General features: G+C 35.9%; 1 protein-coding gene across 4 annotated transcripts in view; it reads left to right on the top strand.

Annotated features, from left to right (window-relative positions):
- Window positions 1-23,276, top strand: part of AXIN1 (axin 1) — a 211,180-nt gene that overhangs the window by 175,839 nt on the left and 12,065 nt on the right. For all 4 annotated transcript variants that reach the window (XM_074197015.1, XM_074197018.1, XM_074197016.1 and 1 more), the window contains 3 exons: window positions 14,565-15,112; window positions 16,996-17,172; window positions 22,732-22,977. In XM_074197015.1, the coding sequence (XP_074053116.1) occupies window positions 14,565-15,112; window positions 16,996-17,172; window positions 22,732-22,977 (971 nt within the window). The remainder of the gene's footprint in view (window positions 1-14,564; window positions 15,113-16,995; window positions 17,173-22,731; window positions 22,978-23,276) is intronic.

Raw genomic sequence — 23,276 nt, 5'->3', positions numbered from 1 at the left:
TAGCATAATAGTAATTTTTTTTTAATTCTTACTCTGAATTATTTCACCCAACATCTTTTATCATATCTCCTTTTTCCAGTTCTCTCCCTTCCTCCAGCCATAACATTAACTATAAAGTTAATACAAAACATTTCCAAATTAACCATGTTGCCCAGAAAAACAAATTGAAAAATGTTTTCTTCAGTTTACTCAATTCATCAGTTCTCTCTCTGGAGGTGTGAACAGTAATACAATTATTATATTGATCAGGATAACTTAAGTCTTTCACAGTTGGTCATTATAGAATTGCTATTACTGTGTATAGTATTCTGGTTCTGCTCACTTCACTTTGGATCAGTTCATATAAGTTTCTAGATTTTTCTGAAACCACTCCCTTCACTTCTTATAGCCATGACTTCATTAGCCATTCCCCAACTAGTGGGCATACCCTCAATTTCCAATTTTTTGCCACCACAAAAAGAGCTGCTATTTTTGTCTGCCTAGTTCCTTTTCCTTTGATCTCTTTGTGATACAGACTTGGTAGTAGAATTGCATCAGTGAGTATGCAGTTTTATAACCCTTTGCACTTAGTTCCAAATTGTTTTCCAGAATGGTTGGGTCAGCTCATAGCTACGCCAATAGTGCTTTAATGTCCCTATTTTACCACATTCCCTCCAGCATTTAATATTTTCCTTTTTCTATCAGGGTACCCAATCTTATAGGTATGAGATGGTACCTCAGAGTTGTTTTAAATCACTCACATTTCTCTGATCTGTAGTGATTTATATGATTTTTCCGTGTGTGTGTGTGTGTGTGTGTGTGTGTATAATTTCTTCTTCTGAAAGTTACTTGTTCATATATTTTGACCATTTATCATTTGGGGAATGGTTTTAATTTCTATACATTTGATTCCGTTCCCTATATAATTGAGAAATAAGACCTTTATCAAAAAAAAAATTTTGCTTTGATTTTTTTTCCCCCTCAGTTTCCTACTTTCTTTGGCCACATTAGTTTTGTTTGTGCAAATCCTTTTTAATTCACTGTAATCAAAATTATTCATTATGATCCTCTACTTCTTTTTTAGTCAAGAACTCTTCACTTATCCATAAATCTGACAGGTAAAATTGTTCATGCTCCCCTAATTTGCTTATGATTTCACACTTTATCTCTTGTTTTTTACCTATTTCGATCTTTTTTTTAGGGTTTTTTTTTTTTTTGCAAGGCAAATGGGGTTAAGTGGCTTGGCCAAGGCCACACAGCTAGGTAATTATTAAGTGTCTGAGACCAGATTTGAACCCAGGTACTCCTGACTCCAGGGCTGGTGCTTTATCCACTATGCCACCTAGCTGCCCACCTATTTCAATCTTAATGTGGTATATAAAGTGAATGTTGTTCTATGCCTAGTTTCTGCCAAACTGCTTTTTTAGTTTTCCCAGCAATTTTTGTCATATAATGAGTTTTTATACCAAAAGTTTGGATCTTTGGTTTCAGCAAGTATTAGATGACTATAGTCATTTACTCCTGTATTTTGGGCACCTAATCTATTCCACTGATCCACCACTCTGTTTCTCAGCCAAGAATTTTGATGATTGTTGCTTTGCTTTGTGCTGCTAGGCCACTTTCCTTCACATTATTTTCAGTGATTTCCTTGATATTCTTGTTCTTCTGTACTTCCAAATACATTTTGTTACTTTTTCAAGAGCTGTAAAATAATTCTTCAATGGTCTGTTTGGTAAGGCACTAAATAAATTAATTTAGATCTAATTGTTGTTTTTATTATGTTAACTCAGCCCTCCCACTAGCAATTAATATTTCTCTAGTTTTTAGATGTCTATTTGTGTGAAAAGTGTTTTGTAATTGTGTTCAGATAATTCCTGGGTTTGTCATGGTTTAGATGCTCAAGTATTTTATATTGTTTGCAGTTATGAAATTTCTCTTTCTATTTCTTCCTTCTATGTTTTGTTAGTAATATATAGAAATATTGATAATTTATGTGTGTTATTTTATATCCTACAACTTCAATAAAGTTGTTAATTGTTTAAGCTAGTATTTTAGTTAGTTATCTATGGTTTACCATGTATATTTGCAAAAAGTGGTATCTTTCCCCTTATTGCCTGTTTTTATTTCTTCCATCATCATTTGCCTGTTTTGTTGCTTTAGCTATCATTTCTGGTACAGATTTGAGTAAATGGTGGTGATAATGGATCCTTGTTGACCTTATTGGGAAGGCCCTTACAAATCATCTTTCTTTTGGTTTTAGATAGCTCCTACTTATCATTTTTTAAATAAGAACTTAAAATTATATTTCAGAAATTGAGTTCACAATTAAGATTTTTCTTTCAGTAGTGGTTTTTTGAACAAAGAATGTCAAATCTGAACTATAAATGAAAATTCAGAATGTATTACAAAAAATTCATTTTGACCTCATAATTTTATGTCAAATCTGGAAATGACATTTGAGAAAACCAAATAAAAAAGAAATTTGAATGTCAAAAGCTTCAACTTGGTATTAATTCAGGAAATGAGTTTCTATTTTTTCTTTTTTCATTAATATTTGATTTGTTTTCCAATTATATACAATAGTAATTTATACCTATAATTTTCTGTAAGGTTTTGAATTTTACAATTTTTCCCCCACCCTCCCTTTCCTTCTCCCCATCCTCCACAGAAGGCAATCTGATAATCTTTACATTGTTTCCATGCTATACATTGATTGAAATTGAATGTGTTGGGAGAAAAAAATATATCCTTGAGGAGAAAATAAAATATTAGAGATAGAGTTATATAGTACATAAAGACTTTTTAAAAAATTGAAGGTAATAGACTTTGGTCTTTTTTTAAACTCCACAGTTCTTTCTCTGAGTACAGATTGTATTCTCCATTGCAGGTGCTCTAAAATGGTCCCTGATGATGCATTGATGTAATGAGCAAGTCCATCAAGGTTGATCATCACCCCATGTTGTTGTTAGGGTATACAGTGTTCTTCTGGTTCTGTTCATCTTGCCCAACATCAGTTCATGCAAGTCTTTCCAGGCTTCTCTGAAATCCCATCCCTCCTGGTTTCTCATAGAATAATAGTGTTCCATAACATATATATACCACACTTTGTTCAGCCATTTCCCCAATTGATGGATATTCACTCGATTTCCAATTCTTTGCTACCACTAACAGGGCTGCTTTGAATATTTTTGTACAAGTGATGTTTTTACCCTTTTTCATGATCTCTTCAGGGTATAGACCCATCCTAGTTATCATTTTAAAAAAGGCTCATTTATTCCAGTGCTTTTTAGTATTTTTTAATAGGAATGGAAATTGTATTTTGTCAAAAAGCTTTTTCTGTATCTGTCAGTATGACTATGATTTTTAGTGTTTTTGTTACTGATATGGTCAATTATGCTTAGTGTTTTGCTAATATTGAACCAGTCCTACATTCCTAGTACAAATTCCACCTGATCATAGCATATGATCTTTGTCATATATTGCTGTAATCTCCTTGCTGGATTTTACTTAAAATTTTCATTAGGGAAAATTGATCTATGGTTTTCATTCTCTTTACTCTCTCTGGTTTACAGGTCAAAATTATATTTGTGTCATAGAAGAAATTTGGCAAAATTCCTTATAACTGCCTTAATTATGACAAAATTCTTAGGAATTTAAATATATTATCTTACCATATAGAAACATAAGAAGTTTTACCTTATTAAGAAGACTCTTAAGATTTCTCTTTCATATTTGCCTTTTTTTTGTGTTTCCTTAATATAGAAGTCACAAAATCTTGTGTGTTCCTGACTGTCTGCTTACCGTATTTTCGCCTTGATTGGGAGAGGAGCTCTATAATTTTTCTATAATATTCCTAGTAGTTTTCATTTTGGGATCTCTGTCAGGAAGTTGGATTCCTCTGATTTCTATTTTACCTTCTGGTTCTAAGATAAAATATCAAGGCAGTTTTCCTTTATAAATTTCTTGAAAGATGTCTAGGCTGTCTAATTGATGGTGGTTTTCAGGTTGTTCAATAATTGTTAAATTATTTTTCCTCAGTCTAGTTCCAAGTCAGTTATTTTCCAATGAGATATTTCACATTGCTTCTATTTTTTCATTCTTTGACTTTGTTTCTTGCTGTTTCTTAGCATCATTAGCTTCCACTTGCCCAGTTTTAATTTTTAGGGAATTATTCATTTGAATTTTAGATTTCTTTTGCTATTTGGGCAATTCTGTTTTTTTAGGGTGTGATTTTCTTCACTGTTTTTGATACTGCTTTTTCCCAATTCATTAATTTTCTTTCTCATAATTTTAATTTTTCTAATTTTCTTGCATAGCTCTCATTTCTTTTCCTGTTTCTTTTCTTCTACTTTCATTTGATTTATTTATCTTTTTTCAATTTCTTTAGTTCTTATAAGAATTCTTGTTGAACTCTAGTGTCTAATTTGCATTTTTTAAGGCTTTTCTTCCAAGTTGTTTTCATGTTGAGGTTTTCTTTAGATTTTGACTTAATCTTCCCTGTCTCTATAGTAACTTTTTTGTGGTCAGGCTCTTTCCTGTTTGCTCATTTTTTCGATCTGTTTCTTTACATTGAACTATATGTTAAAGTTGGATTCTTCTTACTCAGGTGGGGGATGGGGGGCAAACTAGGCTTTTTCACTCTACTGTTTTCACAGTTAATTTTGGGATTCTGTAAGTTTTCAACCTTTCTGGGAAGGTATGATCCAAGGAGAGGTGTGGTATGTACTTTGGTCTTTACCCAGGAAAGTCCCCTACTCTCTCTCTCTCTTTTTTTTTTGGCAAGGCAAATGGGGTTAAGTGGCTTGCCCAAGGCCACACAGCTAGGTAATTATTAAATTATTAAGATTTGAACCCAGGTACTCCTGACTTCAAGGCAGGTATTCTATCCTCTGCACCACCTAGCTGCCCCAGTCCCCTACTCTCTTGCAGCCAGAAGTACTCCTCTCTACTCTAGAACTGTGCATGAACAATAGAGTTGCCAGAGAGCACCTGGTTCTACACCCAGGGCCAGTCAAGCATTAGTTCTTCTGTGGAGTCTTTCCAACCAATTGTCTGATCCCCTTATCATGGCCAAGAGGCTCCTGAAGCTGCTATTGTGGCTAGTGCCACCTCCAAAGCCAACACTGTGTGACCTCTCCTTCTAATCTCCTAAATTTTCTTGTCTGCCACTCCAGAATTCAGTTGGAATAGTTATTTTACTATATTTGTAGAGGCATGTTTGAAGAGGTCAGCTGGGTTGCTGACTCTGTTCCACCTCTTGGTTCTGCTTCATTTATATACTTATTATCCCTATTTTAAAGATGAGAAAACTGAATCACATACAGGTTTTGAACTCAGTTTTCCTTACTGCAATTCCAGCACTTTTTGCACTATGCCTACCTTGATGTCTTACCATCTGCTCTGTGATTTTGAGCCTTTTCAGTAACTCAGCTTTGTATCAATCAGTTAACTATTTTGACTCGTTTTTCTAAAGGATTTCCCTTTTCATTCTTGCCTCTGTTTCAGATACCAAACTTGCACAGGTGAGCATATCATATGATTTAGATTAATTGTCAAATGATTTTCCCTTAATATAAGGGAAATCCACATTCATACTTAAGGTTGAGATAATGAGATGCTAAAGGTTGTTCATTATAACAGAAAACCTCTTCTATTTGTTATCAATTTTTGGAGTTATTTTACCCCTTTCAGCTCAGAATTTCCTTTATTTTTTCTTGGGTACATGGTTTCCCTGTTTTCCCTTTCATGATTTTCAGGTTTCATCTTGTTACCATTCAGAAGTCAACCATCCATCATTCTGTTTAGACATTTTATGACAAAATTTGCCACTTAAATATTTGGTCATTTTTCTCTGTAAAATCCAAAAGAAAGATCCCTTTACTACACCTAATTTTCTTCCTTTTCCCCCATAGAATCCTAGATGCAGAAAGGACCCTAAGGGCTATTTACAGTTCTTATCTTAAGCATGAATCCCTTCTTTAGCTTTATAACTATCTGGATTTAGAACCTTGCTGGCACTGCTCCCCATATGGCTTGAAGTAGCTAACCATTGTCCCTTATTCCTGATACAGTCACTGACTTCTTCCAAGAAGCAGTTCTGATTAGTTTCATTACTCTTTAACTTGCTTATATTCTCTAGAGTGTTTTTCTTTTACGTTTAAATTACAAAGTTTTTGGAGTCATAAATGTGCTTTCTGTTCTTTCATATCACCAGTGTTTATCAGAGATAGTCTGTTTACTGCAAGTATTATATTAATATCAAAAAAAACCCAACCTATTTGGGTTAAAAATATAATGAAATTTAGACAGTTAATAGAATTGTAGTTTACATAAATAGGTATATAATTGTCTCAAAATACTGCTTTCAAACCTGTCCTTTTCTCCCAAAATTTCTTTCTCTTTCATTTATTTTATAAATGCTTCATACCTTATTTTCTTTCTTTTTTTTTCACAAAACTGTCACCACTTCTTACTACCTATATTTTTTTTTTCAAAATTAGAATGGTAGCAGCATTTTTTTTGAACCAGGAGTTTATTCTAAATATTGTTAAATGTGGCTTGTATAAAAGGACAGAAGTTTTCACATATGATAAATGAAATAGACAGTCTATTCTATATCTTAGTTCTAAGCTAAGATATTATATGACAGAATACCTTTTATTTCATGATTCTGGTATAAGTTATAATGATAATTAAATGAATAGTAAAAAACCAAGTCAAGATATAACACCAATTATGTACAAAAAAAGGACTGTATTTTTTCATGATTTCTCAACAATTTTTGAGGAATTATATATAATATATATTATAAATGTTTCATATATGTAAATTGAATTTAAGTGAGGTAGAGTTGCATGAAGTCATAAGCCTCACTCTTCCAAAATCATCTTGATCCAGCATGGCAGGACAGAGTCAAGACTCTAGATGCATTGGATGACCTTGGCATCTTTGATATCCAACCAAGCTCTAAGCACTCCACAGCAGCATCTTCTTCAGCTGGCTTCATGGCCAATGGAACGAAGTGTTCTCATCAGCCCATTCCACCAGTAGAAGACTTCACATGTTTGGAAGGGTTTAGCCCGCCTGCCAAAATGATTTACCAGGGTGTGGCTGCTGTGCTTATTACAGCTCCTTGAAACTACTAGTGAGAGTTAGGTGGCTCAGGTGGACATCAAAGGTGGAAAGCAACCCTCCTCCCAAAGGTACTAGCCTTCCTTGAGCGCATCCTACTCCCCAAGAAAACACAGGTGTTCTACCAGCCAGCACCACACCATTCATATATGGAACCATTGATTACAGCAAATGGAGAAGTTTTGAATAATATGGATAAACTCACTTACCTTGGCAGTATCCTTTCCAAGGAGGTACACATTGACTCGCATTTCCAGAGCTAGCTTAGTATTTGGGATGCTCTGAAAGAAAGTAGGTATTAGGGGCAGCTAGGTGGTGCAGTGGATAGAGAACCAGCCCTGGAGTCAGGAGTACCTGAGTTCAAATCCAGCCTCAGACACTTAATAATTACCTAGCTGTGTGGCCTTGGGCAAGCCACTTAACCCCATTGCCTAGCAAAAAAAAAAAACAACCTAAAAAAAATTGTTAGACTGACTACCAAACTGAAGGTCTACAGAGCTGTTGTGCTGACCTCATTTCTATATGCCTGTGAAACCTGGACAGTACCAGCGTCATCAGGGAAGTGAATAACTTCCATTTAAATTGTCTTAGAAATATTCTGGAGATCACCTGGTAGGAGAAGATACCAGGCACTGAAGTCCTTTCTCGAGTTAAACTGGTGAGCATTCCAGCATTACCATAGAGTGCAAAGAAGATGGGATGGACACGTTAGTATGCCAGATGAACACTTGTTTATCTGGAGAACTCACAAAGGGCAAACCTTCACAAGAGGGTCAGAAGAAGTGATACTGAGACACCCTGAAGGTCTCTCTCAAGAATTTTGGAATTGACTGTACAGCTTGGGAGACACTGTCACAGGACCACCCAGCATAGCGTGCCCTCATCAGTGAGGGTGCTACACTCTATAAGAAGGGCAGAATTGAAGCAGTTCAAAGGAAACACGATATACGTAAGTTTAGAGTAAGCACCCCAGGTGTTCACATGGACCATTTGTACCCACCCTGTGGTAGAGCATTCTGAGCTGTTACTGGTCTGATCAGCCACAGTTGTACATACTGCCATTTGTCTCAAACATAGTGATATCATTTTGGTCTTCAATGACAAAGGACAAGAACCAATATCATTCATATATTTATATGTATATGTAATATGAAACTAAAGAAGATTAAAAACTTTAATCTTTTTTAAAAATCTCTCATAGTGCTCAGAACACTTTGCTCATATTTAACATGCTTGTTGAATGAACAATTCTAAAAAATAAAATCCAAAATTCTGTATTCTCAAAATAAGAACTTTAATAATGTGATAATTATGCCCCACCTAGTGGTCAGTGTTCAAGTCTCTGTGAGAGGTTCTGTCTCCAATTTTAGTACATTTTTCGTTTGATAAATGATTGAGCATATTTTTCTCTTTCAGAAAGAAAATACAGGAGCTTAATTGTGGAGCCCAAAAATTTGTTTTTGACACAGTAGAAGCTTGATTTATTTTCCAAATTAAAATTCTCTCATGAATTTTTCAATTCAGTAATCTTCCTCAAAACTTTAGTTTTGTTTTTGTTTGGTTTTTTTTTTTTTGTCAAGATAATGGGGTTAAGTGGCTTGGCCAAGACCACACAGCTAGGTAATTATTAAGTGTCTGAGGCTGGATTTGAACTCAGGTACTCCTGACTCCAGGGATGACTCCTGACTGCGCCACCTAGCCGCTCCTCAAAACTTAATATAAAAATGAACACTACCATGTCTGATTGTAGCACTGTGATGATAAAGGTTTTCTTGAAAATTCTTTGCAAAAGAAGCAAATAATATTCAGAGATATAATAGCCTCTTCTGTGCTTTAGCAAAGGACTAGATTGGGCATGAGGGTTTTTTTCCTGCCAAGGGTCAAAACTTAAAATTTATCCTGTTATAATTGGTCAAATATTTAATTCATCTCTAAAAAGCTAGATTTATTGAATTTCAAGTCTTGCCTGCAGGTTGCCTTGGCAGCACTAGACCAAATGGTTTCACATGCCTTATACAGTCTACCAACTGAATGTTCCCAGCTCCTGAGCTACATGCATCAAATAGAGTTGTCTGGAAAAATAAAGGAACCTTCTCAAATCTTTTAAATTCTGTGAGTCAAAATTTTTGTGATGAACCATGAAGAAAAACTGTCATGAAAGAAAATTGGCAATCCATAGCTATATGAAAAATTCCTCTAAATCATTAATTATTAGAGAAATGCAAATTAAAGCTTCTCTAAGGTACCACTTCATGCCTCTCAGACTGGCCAATATGACCAGAAAGGATAATGATCATTGTTGGAAGGGTTGTGGGAAATCTGGGAGACTACTACACTGTTGGTGGAGCTGTGAACTCATCCAACCTTTCTGGAGAGAAATTTGGAAATACACCCAAAGGGCAACAAAAATGAGCATACCCTTTGACCCAGCAATACCACTACTGCGTCTATACCCTGATGAGAGATGATAGAAAAAGGGTAAAAACCTCACTTGTACAAAAATATTCATAGCAGCCCTGTTTGTGGTGGCAAAGAATTGAAAATCAAGGAAATGTCCTTCAGTTGGGGAATGGCTTAACAAACTGTGGTATATGTATGTCATGGAGCACTATTGTATTAGAAACCAGGAGGGACGGGAATTCAGGGAAGCCTGGGGGGATTTGCATGAACTGATGCTGAATGACATGAGTAGAACCAGAAAAACATTGCACACCCTAACAGCAACATGGGGGCAATGATCAACCTTGATGGACTTGCTTATTCCATCAGTGCAACATTCAGGGACAGTTCTGGGCTATCTGTGATGGAGAATATCATCAGTATCCAGATAAAGAGCCGTGGAGTTTGAAAAAAGTTCAAGGACTATTCCCTTCTATTTATTTTTTTTTTAGATTTTTCAAGGCAATGGTTAAGTGACTTGCCCAAGGCCACACGGCTAGGTAACTATTAAGTGTCTGAGGCCGGATTTGAACTCAGGTACTCCTGACTCCAAGGCTAGTGCTCTATCCACTGCGCCACCTAGCTGCCCCTATTCCCTTTGATTTAGAAAAAAAAAAACATATCTTATTGTCTGATCTTGTTATCTCTAAGACTTTTTGTCTCTTCCTTAAGGATATGATTTCTCTCTCATCACACTCAGTTTGGATCAATGTACAACATGGAAACAAAGTAAAGACTGATAGATTGCATTCCGTGGGGGTGTGGGGGGAGGGAAGTAAGATTGGGGGAAAAAATGTAAAACTCAAAAACTCAAATAAAATTTTTAATAAGAAAATTGACTAAAAAGGACTCAATCTAAAGATTCTGTGTGTTTGAATATCCACTTACAGGACTACAAAGTTGCATAATTTATCCTTATGAGCCACTTTGTTACTCTTTTGAATTGCTTTTAGTGATCAGGAAAGGGTCTTAACTAAAAGTGCATAGTCCCTCCATAATTTACTGCATCCTAAAGCCCCAAGTAGATTGCTCCAATTGCTCCAAAGCCCATGGGAGTTCAGCCTCTTAGCTCTTCTGAGCTGCATCACCAAACAAAAACTTGTCAAGGGTTCCATATAGAAGTTAATATTTATTTATGACTACAATGTTACCATATTACCAACTGGTATAATAACAATAATAAAATATAATAAGGTGATATAGTAAAAATTAAGAGTATAATAATAAAACATTTTTTTAAACAAAACATAAGCCACCCCTCATTTTTAATGAGAACACTGAGCCTGCCTTTTCAGTACCAGTGTATCTGTATCTGGTTTGATAGAGATTGTAACAATGTGAAGAATATTTTCAAGATACTCATATGATATCTTTACTTTTTTTTTAGTTTTTTTGCAAGGCAAATGGGGTTAAGTGGCTTGCCCAAGGCCACACGGCTAGGTAATTATTAAGTGTCTGAGACTGGATTTGAACCCAGGTACTCCTGACTCCAGGGCCAGTGCGTTATCCACTGCGCCACTTAGCTGCCTGATATCTTTACTTTTTTGTTTGATTCATATAGGAAAAAAGTTGCTCACATATATACATACTCCCTAAAATAGATGTCATAAACAGGACATATTTGTGAAGTGCCAGATACTTTTCTTTAGACAGATACTACAATTTAGAAAAGTTCAATAGGGGCAGCTAGGTGGCGCAGTAGATAAAGCACTGGCCCTGGAGTCAGGAGTACCTGGGTTCAAATCCAGTCTCAGACACTTAATTACCTAGCCGTGTGGCCTTGGGCAAGCCACTTAACCCCATTTGCCTTGCAAAAACCTAAAAAAAAAAGTTCAATAAAGACACTTTAATAAATTTTTCTTTAGGTTGCATATCTGATAGCAACTCCATTCTGTTTGCAAGTTTTCAAGTAACGTGTTGATGTGAATTGAGAATGAAGTAGCAAATATACTGAAATACAACTGGTGCTTTCTAAAATCTTGAAATTTGTTTTCAAAATCCTGTGAAAAAATAGCAATGCTGCATACTATAAAGTTGTCTGTTGCAATTGCGATGAGTCATATGACTTTTAAAATTAAAGATCCTGTGGTGCAGTGGATAGAACATTGGCCCTGAGTTCAAATGTGGCCTCAGACACTTAATAATTAATAACTTAATAATTGTTTGGCCTTGGGCAAGCCACTTAACCCCATTGCCTTGCAAAAACTTTTAAAAAATTAAATTAAAGATCCTAATTCCTAAATGCATATTTTTTATTAAGAAAAACAAAAAGTGGAGTTGTGTTAAGGGTTAATAAGCTAGTGTATCTATGTGACAACAGGCCACATAAATGGGCTTGGAGGACTGCATGAGGCTGTGGGTTGGATACACTTAGACTCAAGTAGCCCCTACAATAATGTTTTCAGTCATAAACTCTTGTTGTTCAAGAACTGATCAGAATCTCAACCCCAGTTAGCCACAAAATAATTATTTTGTTAACCCTAATTACTATTTTTGAAAACCATCTGCTGAACTCTTGGGTAAATCTGACTTAGTCCAAGTTTCACATGCAAGATTAAAATGGAGCGGCTAGGTGGTGTAATGGATAGAGCACTGGCATTGGAGTCAGGAGTACCTGAGTTCAAATCTGGCCTCAGACACTTAATAATTACCTGGCCATATGGCCTTGGGCAAGCCACTTAACCCCATTGCCTTGCAAAAAATAAAAAAAAAGATTAAAATGAAATGAAATTCTCATTTCCATCATACAAGAAGGATATGTAGGAGTTACCATCTATATTGGTAGGTGGAGTAGCCATGATAATAAGAGACAGGTGATATGATATAGTCTTGGCCTTGGAGTCAAACTAGGTTTGAATTCATCTTATACATAATACTTGACTAACTCAGATATCTCTCAACTCTGAATTTATGAGCAAAAGAAACATAGATCTTTGTACATTTGTAGTATTATGTTTACTTAGTATTATCAGGTTTGGCACATAAGTATAAATATTTACAAAATTGAAAAAATAGGAGAGAAAAGAAATTTGGGGAAGCAGAAATATGATTGCTATACCTTGTCAGAACCACAGATTCATTCAGTTTTTTTTTAATTATATGGTGCTCCCTTTCACTATGACCACTAGATGGTGTTTTATTCTCCCCTTCCTTCCTAGTCCCTTCTTAAATATTATATATGCCTATTCACAGGAATAAATAGTTCTTACTATATTCCTTCAGTTTCCCACCCCACAGAATTTCATGTCTTTGTTCATATTGATTCCTCTACAATATGTTAGGTAGATTTTTCTTTGAACATCAATGTGCCATTGTGGGTAGAGTTCCGAACTTGGAGGGATAAAGATCTGGATTCAAGTCATCTTTCTAATACCTACTAGCTGTGTGACTATAGGTAGGACACTTAACCTCTCTGAGCCTCAGTTTTCTTGTTTGTAAAATGTGGATAATAATACCTTAAGTGTGCCTTCTCATAGGGTTGTTATATAGCTAAAATGAATAATATATTTAAATGCTATATAAATGAAAGTTATTATTACTCTCCTCACACCACACTATCTGAAATATTTTGTCTAGCCTTAAAAATCCTATTTTAAATGATAGCTTCCTTTAATAAAGACCTTCTTTGATTCTACTGTCACCCCCACTCATAGTACTTTGTTACTTCTCTTATGTAGTTATGTTCTATTATGTGTTGAAACTCTTTTTTCTTTTTTTAAACTATCTTTTTTCTATTTCACTTCCTGTGCTGAATTTGTCTTATTTTCCTTTGTATATCCATTAACACATTAAATATTTAATCCGTGATTACTAAACTACCAGACTCTGTGAAAGTATAGAATATAAAATAGATGTGCTTTCTGCCCACACTGTATGAGAATCTACTTTTATTTAAAGAATTTAGAGCTTTGTACTATACTGTTTATCCCAGAAATCTTAGTGGAGTTTTAAGTTTGAATAGTTTGAATGAAGTGATTGACCTTGATAATCTCATGATGATGATTTTGTCTTTTGTTCTCAAAGAAGACCACTATGTCAGGGAGGTGATGCCATGACAAGCACATGAATTGGATTTGAGTGAGGGGATGCTGTACTAAGTCATCGGCCTTACTTTCTCCTCCAGAGCCATCTGGGTCCAATGGCCAGATATGAATCAGGACAACTGGAGATGGCCCTGGATGCCCCAGGTCATACAACTAGGAAGGGTCAAGTTCCTGAGATGGGATTTGAACTCTTGACCTCCTAACTCCCAGATCAGTACTCTATTCATTGTGCCACCCAGCTGCCCTTGATAATCTCATAAGTATCTTGCAGCTCAGAATTTATGATCAGATTATTGAATTGCTTAAAATTTCACTAAGACTTGTGGGACGTCCTGAATAATTGTCATCATTTTTGTTGAAATACAGTAATTTATGAAAAATACTTCTTACAAAGTAATATTAGGGAAATTATAAGTAGCTATTTTTTTAAAAATACAGATACCTTTGCCAATATGATTTAGACAATCTGAGGCCTGCACAATTTACTTTGTTAGCATTAAAGTTGCATATATATATCTTTCCTTCCTTCTTCCTTTTCCTTGATATTCTTAGTAGTCCCAGAACCCTGGTCCCTGGGCATATGTGTCCTCCAACACTCTTAGGACTCGTTGGTCAATCTGAACTTCCTCAGATACTAAACAGTCAGTTAATAGAGGAGAGACATATCCAAAGATGATTAACTTTGCACCTTGAGCAAATGCTAATTTTCTTGGTAGTGAGGCACTATCTTTGAAATGTTTGCTCTTCTCTCCTCATGCTGTAACAACTACAGCAGGCAGCCCCAGCATTAACATTTCAGAAAACATGATGGAAACTTTTTCTGGTTTTTGTAGGAATACCTTCAAGAGAAATTAAGCAATCTGTTAAGCAAGCACTTCCCTTCCTATTTTTCATTTGATTTGATGTTCTAATGAAAGAAACCTCAACTGAAAATGAATTGCATAAGTTGCACTATTTTCTTCTTCCTAATAGGAAGAAGAAGGAGAGGATGCAAATGTCTCTTCTGGTCCTTCAGTAGTTAGTCACAAGCTGCCTTCTGCGCAGACCTTGCACCATTTCTCTCCCCGTTATGCAGAAATGGGCTGCACTGGGATCCGAGATGTCCACGAGGAAAATCCTGAGAGCATCCTTGATGAACATGTACAGAGGGTCATGAAAACACCGGGCTGCCAGTCTCCAGGACCTGGCCACCATTCCCCAAAGCCACGCTCCCCAGACAATGGTCATGCAGCTAAGATTCCAGGGACACTGGGTACAGGACCTCCTGGGCATGGCAAACATAGTACAAAATCAGGAATGAAACTAGATGCAGCTAATTTATACCATCATAAACATGTCTACCACCATATTCATCACCACAGTGTGATGAAACCAAAAGAGCAGATTGAGGCTGAAGCCACTCAGAGAGTTCAGAACAGCTTTGCTTGGAATGCAGAGTCACACAACTATGCAACCAAATCTCGAAACTACAGTGAAAGCATGGGGCTAGCTTCAAATCCAATGGATGGAATGGGCTATAGGTAAGTGTCCTAGAAAATGATTGGACAATGAAAAACTGAGTTCTTGGCTTGAGTTGGCAGGTTTGAAACTAGAACCCTCCTTGTGTTAATTATATTTATTGTTGTCCTTCATCTCTGTAACTGTGCCTGCTTTAGGGAAAATCAGGAAGAAAGAATTTAAAAGAGGTATAAAACTTGTCTTCGTTATAGAAGAATGAGTCACATTATATGAAATTGTCATCTGTGGATTTTGAAAGTATTTCTAAATTGAAACTTGCATTTTAAGAATATTTAACCTACAACGAACAATCACTCTAACAAAGGGAATGAATCTTGAATATTTTTCTGAATAATTATTTTAAGAAAAAAAAGAATGAAAGAATCTCTGCTGAGAACCACTGAGTTCACAGTACCCAGGGGAAGTGGATCCAACTGTAAAACTAAAGAACCTAAATTCCTTCTAAGAAAAATTTCACAGTACTCTTAGAGTTTATCTCCCTCTCCAACTGTAACTGAAAAATTATTGCCAGAATGGCCTTCACATTAAACATCTATGTTCCCTCTTCCTGTCTCAGTATGAGTTCAGCCTTTAAGTGGGGAGGATGGAGTAAAAAAGTTCAGAGGCATACAGAATGGAACAGAAATTGGAAAATTGCTCAAACATGTAAAAATGAAATCTAAAGCCAGAAAATCAATGAGGACCCAACTCTTCATTATCTAGAGAACTGGTTATTTCTTCATAGGTCACTTAACCTTCACTGCTTATATTTATAAAAAATCATGATGATATTTATAGTTGGACATTAAAGCACATTGTAGCTTTCACGTCTCGTAAAAACTGATAGTTGGGTTCCTGTATTTCTTTTACATATCTTGAAAGACCACAGTTCCATTGAAGAAGGGTGGGTGTGATTGGCCATGAAGCTTTCCCAAGTAGCATATCATTGCTTTCCTGACACACGGAGTTCATAAACTTTTTGTTTCATGTTAGCAGTCTGAAGTCTTTGGACCACTTTTCAGAAATTTTTTAAAACATAAAATAAAAATTCACAAATTACAAAAGCAACAACAATTATTGAAATATAAATTGTTAAAAAAAATTTTTTTTAATTCACTGACCCCTGGTTAAAAATACCCTAGCCTAAGAGTAAAGCAAGATCAGTTGGAATAAAGATAGAAGTTTGTCTTTCTTACTGTCTCCAGGAGGGTACCATTATCAAACCTAGTTTAACAGTCATCTTCAACCACAGTATAATGAAGCTATTTCTAAACCTTTCTTTAGGTTATCCTTTTGAGGAGTTGATTTCCCCCTACCTTTTTTTTTTCTCTGAGGATAATGAAGCAAACAAACAACAAGATTACATGATCCCTCTAATCAATCATGCAAAAGTTGGAAGTCAGGGTAGCAAAAACATCCCAATTTAACTTTAAAAAAAAAGGCAAGAAAACAGGGTTTTTTGCTATGTTGTTGTTGCTGTTGTTTTTCCATTTATCAGAGAAACATTTTTCTTGCCTTCTGTTTTCTGTGTAAATGTTTACTGAGCATTACCAAGTAAGAGGTCATGTAGAGATTATGGTAGAAAGCCACTGGCTACATTTTAGTTGAAGAAACCATGTCCCTAGTCACATGAAAGAAGAATCGGATTTGTTTTACCTTACCTGAGAGAACAAAACCAAGAGCAGGAGAGGTCATTACAGCATTAGATTTTGGCACATTAGGAAAACCTTTTAAAAATAGAAATTGTAAAGAAATGGAATAGTCAGTCTCAGGAAGCAGTGGCTACCCTAACCATAGACATCTTCACATGAAGAATTGTTACTATTCTGGTATCCTATTTTCTGGACTTTCCAAGTTGTATGTTTTTGTGAAGGAAAAACTAACTTTTAAAGTCTTGTTCTTTCAGTGGTAAAACCGGTATGCTCTCAAAAAGAAATTCAAAGAAGGCTGATTCAGGGAAAAGTGCTGGTTCCAACTATGAAATGCCTGGCTCTCCAGAAGATGTAGAGAAGAACCAGAAAATCATGCAGTGGATAATAGAAGGAGAAAAGGAAATTAGCAGGCATAAAAAAACAAATCATGGGTAAGGAACTACGGGTAGAGAGTCTAAGAATATTTGTTTAACTGGAACAAAAGTAATTTAGCCTTTGTGGTAGAAATAAACCACAGAGGGGGGACATTTACAAAAAGGCATTGTAGTAAAGTGGAGATGATCTGCTATAGAGAAGGAGGTACTGCACTTCTGGTTCCTTCCTTTCTCCAGACATGCTTTTTGATTGCTTTCCAATTTGATCACAATGTGTGATGTAGTTATGGAGAAGTTATGACCAATATCAGTGGAAGAAGTATTCAGACAAATAAAATTGCAGATGGGATCTAGAAGAAAGTATTGAAGTTAGTTTACCAGTAAATACTATCTCTTTGAAAATAGGATCACTCTGTTGCCATAGTCATTCAAATACCTTGTATCAGTTCAGGCCTTCTGTTTGACGTAATTGCCACAATTAACAAAAACTTATGTGACTCAGTTTAAGGCTCTAATGTAGATGGTAAGACAGCTTCATTATGAAGGGTATTCTTGTTCTTTAGCATCCTATGTAGTAATATCTTCACATTTCAGTAATGCTTTATTTAGGAATAGGGACTAATCTTGTGATTCATTTGTAACTCCTAGATGAGAAAACTATGAATTTGCTACCTTTTCTGCTACTTAACAGTTCTTATTTGTCTAGGGAGTGAGAATTTAAGAAACTTGAACCCTGCTCCTGCTGACTTCAGGATGCTGGGCCTCACTGACTCTCCTCTTTTAGTTACAGTTTGCAAAATTCTTTCCTCTATAATTCTAGATCTCTAAAAGTTACAATTGACTTAACCAGGCTTAGTAAGGGTACCAGCCAAAGTTAAGACCCAAGTCTATTCCATCACCTAGGACTCTTTCTACTGCATCATGCTGCCACCTATTAAACCTCATCTTTGTGATTGCCATTGACCTAAGTTAAGGATTTTTAAGGTAGTATAGTGGAAAATAAGCTGTACTGAACACTTTTTTTAAGAGCACAGTGGTAATTAGCCTCAAATAAATATAAATATCTGCCAAATACCTACCAGAATGATGGTAGGTATCTTACCTTTAAGGTAATATTCACATAATATTGTGTCCTCAGTTCAGATTTTCTCTTTGTCTCCATATCAGAAAAACTCATAGAACAGCAAACCTGGAAAGAATATAAAACATTAATGATGGAAAAGACCTGTTAGGTAATTTATATTTTCTAGCAAGCACTTTGGTACTGCTCTCACATATTTATTTCTGGGGGTGGTAATGACTTCATCTGAGAATGATCTAAGTATTTTAGGAGTTTACCGCCTGATTGTCACTTAAAAGACAAAAGTGAATCAGACTGACAGAAACACCCTAGATACCCTATTATAGCATCTAGTCATTTCCACCGCCACTACTCAAAGGATTTGGGAATGTTCCCTTTAATTTGCATAACCTTGAAACTCACTGTTTAACCTCTGGGCTTCATTTTTTTTGGTCTATAAAATATACATCTTAGGTAGAATGAACTTTAAAGTCCCTCCTAATTTTAACATTCTTTTGACAGTAGCTGTAACCTAGTTCCCTTCAGTTCTCTTAATCCTCTCCTGTAGTAAATCATCATGCTGTTATAGAGTGTGTTGAAATCTCCCAGTAAAATGTGTATGAGTAGATATATTACACATACACAATTTGGTTATTTGGTCCAACTTGTGGCAATACAGTTTATTTTTACATTTCCTTCCTACACAGCCTCAGAGGTTGTCCAGCTAATAATTATTCCCAATTTTTGGAAGTGCACAATTCTTTATTGCTATCTCTAACTCCATTCCAAGATCCAGGTTAAAATGATCTTCTCCATGAAAGGCTATAACCTAAGTCAATTATCTAGAGACAACTAGGTGGCTCAGTGGATAGAGCTCTGAATACTGGAGTGAGGAAGACCTGAATTCAGATCTTACTTCAAACACTTACCAGATTTGTGATCTTGGGAAAGTCACTTAACCTCTTTTTGCTTTAGTTCCCTGGAGAAGAAAACGGTCAACCAATCTAGTATCTGTGACAAGAATACCTCAGGGACATTATGGTCCATGGGTTCATGAAAATCCGAACACATTGGAACAAGAAGTCAGTTTTCTATTTTCCCAGAAGAGTGCTGAGCCTTTCCTCTTAGTGGAAAAAGGAATGGTTCTAATTTATTAGGGGCTATGGGAAAGTTAAAGAATGCTAGTGATATGTTGAATATATTCTGGTTACAGGGAGGAGAGTGGGAGAGTATCAGATTTATTGTCAGGAGAAGAGCTGAGATGAATACTAGTGTTGACTCAAAATCTAAGGTGTGACAAGTAGTATCATTCTCTGACCAAGAATTCTCATGAGTCACATTAGCAATGTCAAAACTGAATCAGCCCCCATGCCAAAGAAAATTGACCTTCTGCTGTCTTTGGCACATGTGTTAGGGTTTCTACTGCTCAAGTCTTTTTCACTGTGCAGTCATTTCTTTCTTCCACTTTCTCTAGGTCATGTTTAGAAGAAATCCTTTCTAAATCCTCCCCACCCTCCCAATTTGGACCAAATCTAATTCTTCTTTCTATTAATCCTTCTTCTGCTGAGCTCCCCTTTCCTGCTTCATCATGATGTCCCTTTCTCTTGTCCTGTTACAAAGCTAGAATGCCCAACTTCACATAGTATTATTAAAAAGCATTCAAACAAGAGTATTAATCTTGAAGAGGTTATTTTATATATTATTGCCAGGCAGTTAAACTCCAGAAATTCCTAATATGTATATGTTTCTCTTAGAATCCCTTGGAATCCATTTAGCTTAGTCATATTGTTAGGTAAGGAATTAATTCAGTAAACATTAAGTTTCATGCACAAGGCACTATTCTAGGAATTAGGAGAAATTTAAAAAAGGGGGAAAATAACATTGTTCCTCACCTCAAGGAATTTAGTCTGAATAAAGTGAAATAAGACAATATAACTGTAAATTAAATACTGATTAGAATATGATAAATATGTATAAGTTTTTTAAAAATACTGTAAACATGGGGCAGCTAGGTGGCGTAGTGGATAAAGAGCACCGGCCTTGGAGTCAGGAGTACCTGGGTTCAAATCCGGTCTCAGACACTTAATAATTACCTAGCTGTGTGGCCTTGGGCAAGCCACTTAACCCCATTTGCCTTGCAAAAACCTTAAAAAAAAAGTACTATAAACATTCACACTTAATATATATTACATAAACATTCACACTTAATAAAAAGACAAATATTCTGAAGCTAACTCCTTATAACTTAGGTGGTTCCCAAATCTATGTACTTACTTTTCCCTCCACCTTCTCTTCTACCTCCACAAATCGAACCTTGGTGCTGATTCTGAGCCTTACTCATAGATTAATATTCTGCCTTGCCAGCTCTTTCCTCTCTGCCATATTCTCTGGAGGAATGAAGTTATAGATTACCTAGAGTTTTCTTAGCTTTGCCCACTCCAGACAAAAGATAAAGGCAAAGGGCAGACTAAGCAACTACTCTTCAGAACCTTAAACCAAAGCAGCAACTTTTTATGCTTTTCTCAGATGGAACAGGCAACTAAGAATATTTTTTGTCTTTGGTCTCCCTTTCATAGGAAAGGGTCAGCAGAGACTTTTTTTTAAAGGTTTAGTACTTTTTAGATGTGTCAGAAACTAGAAAGAAACATCCTATAAGTTGGATTAGGATTGGTTTATTCCTTAAGATAAGAGCAATGTCCATAGGAAACCTCAGAACAGAATTACTCTTTTTTATTCATACTGTCTTTTGAATGAAATGCTTATAGACCAGAGACCACATCAGGGGTTCAACAAGATTCCCATTTGGACAACATTGCCTCCCTATAGTCCCCTTTTGGTCACTTTGCTTTTCTTATTGTAATGAATTACTGTATGGTGTGTACATATGTCCCTCTGCCCAAGGAAGTAAAAAGTGCATGTTGTTTTTCTAAAACCCAACTGCAGCACAAGGGAGGACTCAGCATGACATGGTAATTTTCTTAAGTGATTTGCAAGTAGGGTTAAAGCACGAAGCCATAAAAAGCTCATAGTTTCCTCCTGATGGGACATTACAAACAACAGCAATGACAATAGTGTAATTTTTCTTTCTTAACTATTGTTACCTTGAGCCAGGCAGGAACACATCCTGGGCCTTGGAGACTAGGAATCAGAGGTCAGGCCTAAAAGATCTTAGGTCAGTCATGTTTTCTCTTTGAGCTTCAGTTTCTTAATCTCTCAAATGTAAATGATCTTTGCACTGTGTTTAAAGAACTAGAATTACTGACCGTTGTCTGAGCTTATCTACAGGGTCCAGTGTAAAAGTATTAAAATATCAGTTATTCAGGAGAAGTGTTCAAAAAAAGACATTTGTAGGGTAGTTTAAGAAGCTAATTTTATTATAGAGAGTGCAATCTACATGATTCTCTGTTGTACACAGTATATCATGACTTTCTTTTACAGATCTGTCAACTGGCAATTGTAAATATCTGTCAGACAAGCTTTGCATTAAAGCAACCTTTTTTGAAGCCGGTCAAATAAAATTTAGGGTTCTCAAATTTGTATTGTTTACTTTACTTCAGGAAATGTTACCACTTCTCTCCCAATTAGATCAGGAAGACCTGGGTTCAAATTCAACTTCAGGCTCCTGCTAGTTGTATGACTGTAGATTCCCATTGCCTCTACCTAACTCAATTTCCTCAGCTGTAAAATGGAGATAATAATTAGCACTGACAGTTGATTTGAGGATCAGACAAGATCTTTGTGAAATGGAAAATATAGTGCCTGGATCATAGTAGGACCTTTAACAATTCCCTCCTTTCTCTCCTTCCTCCTTTTCTTTCTGAATTTTATGAAAAAGTATGCTGATAGTTTTTCTGAAATTTTGTACAAAATTATCATATAGTTTTTCACCCAAGAATATTCTTTGCATTAACTTCAGAAAATTGGCAACAGATTCTGCACAGATGCATTTTGGGGATTTAAAAATTGAATTAGACATAGAAGAAATAGCCAAACCAAGTCACCAGGAGTCAAAGTTGACCCACTTTATAGTGCCGTCACATAGAACAAAATTATTGTGCTATGCATCTTTTACTAGTAATTAGCTTTGTAAGATTACTTGGTGAACAAATTTTGATTTTTTTTTAAGTTATAATGCTTCTGTATCTAGGATGAGTTTAAAATAGGTAACTGAAAATAAAGAAGCTAAATAAATTATTTTGGACAAACTTGTATATACAATGTGGCCTGTTGGTTTTGGGGGTATGATATAAACTTAAGGACCTGCTTATATATGTCTCCCTAAGCTATGAAAATCTGAACTATTGTTGCTACACAGAGTTGGGAGAGAAGAGAGTCATGGCTCCATTCAGCTGATGACTGAATTTGTTTGCTTCCTCAAAGATTCATATTTATCTTCTCAATGGGAGGGGGGAAAGAGAGGAGGAAAATTTGGAACTTAGAATTTGAAAAAAGAATGTTAAAATTGTTTTCACATGTAGTTGAGAATAAAAAAATATTGAAGGGGAGAAAAAAGTTCTGTGTTCACTGAGTCTTACCTTCATTTTATTTTATAACAGGTCTTCAGGGACTAAGAAGCAGCTGGGCCATGATAGTTCCAGACCCTTTTCCATTGAGCGTCCTGGTGCTGTCCATCCTTGGGTGAGCGCTCAGCTCCGGAATGTTGTCCAACCTTCTCACCTTTTCATCCAAGACCCCACAATGCCACCTAACCCAGCCCCAAATCCCCTGACTCAGCTGGAGGAAGCCCGAAGGCGCCTGGAAGAAGAAGAGAAAAGAGCTGGAAAACTACCTACCAAGCAGAGGTAGGGGCTGGTTTCAATTGATTGGCATTTCAGAGAAAATTAATGTTATAAGAACAATGAGGTAAGCATTGATTATTATGATATCTCAGCTTCCTGGAATTCCAAAGTAAGTGAATTTGGTGAGCTATGTGTTTTGAAATAACCTATTCAAGGAAAGTGACATAAGTATAGAGACCTTTGATTTTTACTTCCAGGTGATGCCATCTGCTTGTATTTCAGTTTCTCCTTACCCAAGCTAATTACATTAAGCAGCATCCACTTTATCTTGGTGAATTCTTTAAAAACATTTTGCTGAGATT

Source organism: Macrotis lagotis, chromosome 8 (assembly GCF_037893015.1).
Source record: "Macrotis lagotis isolate mMagLag1 chromosome 8, bilby.v1.9.chrom.fasta, whole genome shotgun sequence".
Classification (NCBI taxonomy): Eukaryota; Metazoa; Chordata; class Mammalia; order Peramelemorphia; family Peramelidae; genus Macrotis; species Macrotis lagotis.
The sequence above is the reverse complement of the archived record's forward strand: the minus strand, read 5'-3'. Positions and strand labels throughout refer to the sequence as shown.